This window comes from Aythya marila (assembly GCF_965140915.1).
Source record: "Aythya marila genome assembly, chromosome: 1".
Lineage (NCBI taxonomy): Eukaryota > Metazoa > Chordata > Aves > Anseriformes > Anatidae > Aythya > Aythya marila.
Window position 1 is genome coordinate 203,653,943 of NC_139042.1, and position 6,000 is coordinate 203,659,942.

The 6,000-nt window shown below is 44.2% G+C and overlaps 1 protein-coding gene across 2 annotated transcripts in view; it reads left to right on the forward strand.

The window, feature by feature from the left end:
- Window positions 1-3,145, forward strand: part of PRKCQ (protein kinase C theta) — a 60,939-nt gene extending 57,794 nt beyond the window's left edge. For both annotated transcript variants that reach the window (XM_082779053.1, XM_082779054.1), the window contains exons 18-19: window positions 176-304; window positions 1,134-3,145. In XM_082779053.1, coding sequence (XP_082635179.1) covers window positions 176-304; window positions 1,134-1,289 — 285 coding nt within the window. In that variant the 3' untranslated portion in view covers window positions 1,290-3,145. The remainder of the gene's footprint in view (window positions 1-175; window positions 305-1,133) is intronic.
- The last annotated feature ends 2,855 nt before the right edge of the window (window positions 3,146-6,000 follow it).

Sequence of the window (6,000 nt, forward strand, 5' to 3'; positions counted from 1 at the left end):
CATTGTTTTTGGCATGTTAGTCTAAGAATCCCAATCAGAAATTTAGTAAGGTAGAAGAGTCTTCACACTCTCACCAACATTGTTTGAGTTTGAGATCCTATCTGGTAGAACTGTCCCAGTCAATACACTGTTATTGATAAAGAGTAAAGTATTTCTCTTTTTTTCAAAATTTTAGCTTTTTGTCAGAGAACCTGAGAGGAGATTGGGATCAAAAGGGAACATCCGCCAGCACGCCTTTTTCCGGGAAATAAACTGGGAGGCATTAGAAGAAAGAAGGATTGAACCTCCTTTCAAACCAAGAGTGGTAAGGATGTATCTTCATTCATTTCAACCCATCTCATGCCATTCTTTCCTGAATCATTCCCTTCCCAAATATTTATACCCTCCAATATGTGTTTGCAATAAACCAAAGCCAGAACCCACAGTAATACTTTAAGCCACTTTAAGAATCCAAGCTCTTCAGACATGGGTCTTTAATGTCACATACCTCAAATCCCTAGTATCTTAAAGGTGGTTACATGTTGACCTCATAACTAGCAGTTTAAGGCACCAAGTTAAAGCTTTCAAAATGCCTTCAAATTTTCAGGGAGTTGTTCTAGAGTTGTTCTGCCTATCCAGCAGATGCAGATGGTTAGCTAAGTCAGGATGGAATCAGTCCTATTAATAACAATAATAAAATTTAACTTGACAAGTGCAATTCCATTTTGCAGTCCTTCACAAGCATTCTTTACCTGATGTGACCAGTCTGCCGTTTTACAATGTTGTAACATCCCTGCAAGGCAGAATTAATGGATCACAGCCTCAGTGCCTCCTGCATAAAATGTATTCCCATTACTACTTCAACAGGACAATAATAAGCAAGTCATTAGCATTGGTTGCTGGATATTAAGAGTTCAGACAGGCAGCAGGTCACTGCAGCTTAACAACTTACTGTGCACCGTTTGGGCTACAGTAGACAACTATTGCGGAAAAAGACTGAGAGCAAACACTTCGTGGTTTCCTTGGCTGAACCAAGCTTTCTCCCAGCTAGTTGAGCTGAGCCCATAAGAAACAGCCTGATAAGGCTCATACTATTATAATGAAGACCTGAATATTAGTGATTTGACACTGTTTTCTTTTTCCTTTTCTTGAAGAAATCTCCAAGTGACTGTAGCAACTTCGACAAGGAATTTCTAAATGAAAAGCCTAGACTATCGTGTGCAGACAGAGCACTGATTAACAGCATGGACCAAAATATGTTCCGCAACTTCTCTTTTGTGAACCCTAAAATGGAGAAAATATTTTCCTGAGATTTGTCTTACTGAAGAAATTCTCTGTAATGGTTTGAGTAACACTTTGTCAGCTGAAGACTGTGCGTGGTTATTTTAACCAAGAATGTGCCAGAAAAACACGTCAGTGAAAATTCATACCAAGCCTGGAGGCTTTCAGCTCGTTCCAGTCTGTAGCAGATGCCAGCCATGCTTCACTAATAATGAAGTCTCTTCATGGTATCTTTTGGTCTCTATTCTCTCTTTTCCCAATGTTCTTTAAATTGAGAACATCTGAAAATGAAGAGGTGCCAAAACCTCTTCCTCTTTACTTGTACCTACAGCCAATGGGTTTCTCTATAAGAAAAAAACAAGCATGTTTGTTCTTCTAGTGTTGTCAGTGCCCATTTCTGCAATTCTCACTTAGGCCCACCTCCTTCTGCAGGATGAGTGGTGGGCTCAGGGCCTGAGGGCATCTGGGAAGACTTCATGTTGGGTGTCTTTGCAACCTCCATTTGTACATGTGCAGAATTGTGCCTGTGTTGAAGTTAGAAGAAGCAAATTAACTCCCCTCACACTTTAAAACTGACCCTCACATGTATTGGGATTTAATGCTGTGCCATAAAGTCCACTGAGAATAAGAAAATTTGTAGGTGCACATTCCAGCATTCATATGTCTCAGCCAGAGGCCATGAAACTAAGGCTCAACCATGAAGGAAGATCACAACAATAGCAAGTGTCAAGATCCATACAGAAACCCAGAGGTTTTATCTTAATACTTCAGCAGAAAAGATGGGAATTGTAGTACAGAAGAAAGCCTTAAAAACCCCTTTTCTAAAGCTTTAACTGTCCTCAAATTCACCAGATTCAGAGCAAAATCTGCACTGGTCTTTCTGGAATTTTATTCTAAATCTGCATCAGAAATGTGGTAAAGTTTTCCTCAAACCATTCTTTAAGCATCATAATATTGGCCTTTCAGTCACAGCATTGGCATATTTTACTGGAATGCTAATAACCAGTCCTTGTAAAGGTTGAAGTGCTTCCTATTGCTCTAAATGGTGCCCTGATGCCTTGAAGACATGATGGGCATTGCAGATGTGATGGGCACACTGCAGGACAGCACACCAGGAGAGGATGGCCCTCTCCCTCCCCCTGTGATATTTTGCTGCATATTCTACCTCTTTGCAGTCTGTGGATACGTTGTTGGGTTAAAAATAATCTCATCTGTGATCCGTTCATGACAGAATCCTTTTAAATAAAGATGCACAGTTTTCAGAGGTTGGAGAAACTCAGAACCTCCCAATTACTGCTTTCTATGGAGACATTAGGTAAATACTGGGTCAAAGTTAAATCAAAGCCCCAAATGAGGAATCTGTAATATATATGTAATAAATGCTAAGGAATTAAGCAGTCATCCCAGCTTGTGTTAGGCTGTAACTGAAGCATGTAAATTTGGAGCTTCATTGCAAGAACTACTCCAGCCCATTAAGAAGAGATGTTCTAGAAGGTGAGTCATCCCGAATTTGGATTATTTTTGGAGGTGCCCTTCTGGATTCACTGGAATGGGCACTTAACATGGACCCTCCAACAGGACAAACACAGCTTTACAGGCTGTGCAGCCACTGTGGGATATCTCTGGCAGCAGCTGCAGGTGCTGAATCCTGCAGGACCAACAGCAGAAGTGCCTAAAATCAATGAGAAAAGCAAATTGCCTTAAAAAAGGACTCATGCTGGTGACTTTTGTAAAATCCTTGCTTGTGCTGTATAGAGTATAATGGGGTTCTGTGCACACGGTTTGTGCAGCCAGTCATCATGTTTAATTTGAATGGTAAACATGGATTTCTAAAACACCAGTGCAGTTTGTACAGTTTAATAAAATGTTGTGTACAATTGGAAAATGTAGAAGTGATTAAATGGGGACGAAAACCAAAGATGCTTGGAAAAGCTGTTAAAAGGCTCTGTGCTTTCTGGGAGATGTTCCCCAGTGGAATTTCAACCCATAAATACGCAGGAGCATCAAGCATTTTGACAACTGTAACTACTCTGTGGCTGCAGGAGCAATTAAAAACCCAGATGCTACCTGCATTTTCCACTGATGCCACAAAATACACTCTAGGACAAAACCACCCCTGGATGTGACCGTGTTTGTATCTACAAGTGTGTGGAGCTTGTACTTTCCATCAATTACAGGTCAAAATCTAAAGCTAGGATCTGGTGCTGTGGGAAGGTGCCCAAGAAGAGAATAAAATGTCCCTTTTCACTATCAGCAGAGGAGACAGCTGGTAACTGGGGCTGCAGAACCAGATGTGAAGAGATGGGCAGTGTTAGAGGGCAATTAGGCCACCTTCCTTCAACAGCTAAATGAGGATGTATCAGGCATCTGTTGGGAGAACATGACTGTCCACATGCTACGGAGCCCGGATGGCACAACCGGAGGTTGCATGTCGATGTATTTGAAACTAGTTGAGCAGCATCCCTCTCTAAATGCCTGTTTTGGGTGTTCTCTTGTAACAGCGTGGTGGTTCATGCTTGACACCAGTGCAGGGACAGCCTAAGAACACAGCCAAGGGAGGTAAGGTGCTGAATCACCTCTCATGCTTGCATAACTAAAGTTCATCAGTGTTTAACACCTCTCTGACCACAGACAGGGCTCTCTGCACTCCGGCTGTGGTCCTGTCCATCAAAAGCAGACAAACACGAGTGATTTGCGAGCAAGTCCGTGTTTGGTTAACTGCTAGGGCAGTTACATTGTTAGGCTTACTGCAGAGCTTTCAACACAAACCACAAGAAATGGCTGCTTCTCTCTGCAGAGCATCTTTGGTTTAAAAAAAACAAAAGAGACCCAGAGAGGATGGGGGGAGGGAGGCAGGAGGGCTGGGTACAAGCCACCATGTGTGCTGTACGTCTCACCGGGGCCACAGCCTGAGAACCCTCCCAGCTGTGCCTGTGGTGTGCGTGGGGTGACGTGGCGAGCAGCGAGCGTTTTCCTGTGGTGAGAGCGATGAAGAGATAGGAGTTGACAAGGGCTGAAAGCCAAACACTCACACGGAAATGAGCAGGAGCCCAGGCACTCGCAGAACTGTTCCTTTCCCTTGGCTAAACCTGGCACATCCATAGCTGTCTGTTCTTTTTTTCCTTTCTCCTCCTCCAAATAATGATCTTGGTATAGTAGACAGGGCTTGTCAGGTTTGGTTATTCATTTGCTAAAAGTCCAGTCCTGTTCTGGAGCCCTGTGGGATCACAGCACTGCTGTAGGAGCACTGTGCCTGCAAACATCAGGGTCCTTCCTCCAGCACCACCTGCTTCAGCTCAGGCTTTGGGAGCCCGTCTCACTGCTTCACTCAACAGATGCACAAATCCCTGCAGTTGGCATCCACCAAACTAAACCTCAGGCTAATCAAGCTGATTGAGAGTCACCAGCGAGCGACAGCCCTGGTTTCAGCCCTTCTGCAAGGACAAAGCTGCCTGCAGAGAAGGATAGCTGGCTCTCACCTTTGTGCTTAGCACAAAGCCTGGAGGTAGGGCTGCCACCCCGCAGGGAGCACCAAGCTCCATCCTTCACCCTGCCGTGCCTTTTGCTGCTCGTGCTGAGAGGGAAGGCAACTTTACCCCATGGTTACCAGACACATCTTGAACTTCTATCAGTGTGGCTCCAAACAGCACATACTTTAGGTAGGTATGCTCTTCCCTTTGCTCTTGTATTTGCACCTCAGACACACTTAAAACCCAAGAAGAAAGATTGCAGCCATGATCTAAACCGATCTCTCACTCCACGAGGTGCCAGCTCAGCTAGAGTATTGTGTACAGCAACTGAGATCACAATCAGCATGTGCCCAAAGTGTGCCTTGCGGTGCCATGAAGCCAGTGGAGGTCTCAGTGCAGACCACAGGAAGCTTTACTGCCTTTTTTTGCTTACAAAGAAGTTTTATCTTTGCTGTATCACAGCAGCCAAGACAATGCATGCACAGCTTGTGAAATAAGGAATTAACTTGGTTCTGGCTTTTCTGTAACTGGTGCTGCTTGCAAGCCAGTTGTCCTGGTCAGCTCAGCAGTTTTACCAGAGTGTGCTGAGGTCTGGTCTACTGCTGGGGACAGGCACATTGGAGGACAAAATGGACAAGCACTTCTACTCTGACATCTCCTTCAGAAATTAAGGTATTTCTGAATCTGAGTTCAGATCCCAATTCAAATAAGTGAATCGAATAAGACTACAGCATAGGGATGCATTTTATCTTAAGTCAGGATTCTTCACTGAGACATTCTGCGATATCCTAGAGGACATCCCAGTGCCCCTCCCATGAACTTGGGTTTCTCCTACAAGTTGTGGTGTGTCCCTCATCCCTGTTACCCCAAAACAACCCAAACTGCAGCTGGACACCTCTGTAAGCAGCTGAATCAAGCCCAGTGAAGGCAGTGGAGTCCAGACAGTGACTGAGTGCACCCTACAGCAGCATGGAGGTGTTCAAGGTTGAATATGGTACTTAAGGACATGGTTTATTGGGTGATATCAGTAGCAGGGGAATGGTTGGACCAGATGATCTTGGAGGTCTTTTCCAACCTTAATGATTCTATGGATTGCTAAAATGCCACCTTCTTGAAAGTGAGTGAAAAGGGCTGCATGGGATGCCTCATGTCTTGAAAAGGTTCAGAAAAAAAATTGCCTTCCTTATGATGCTCACCAGCCTTCCAACCAGAGAAAACCAGGGCTGGAAAACCAGATAAAAGGTGGGCTGGATCTACATCCATGCAGGGG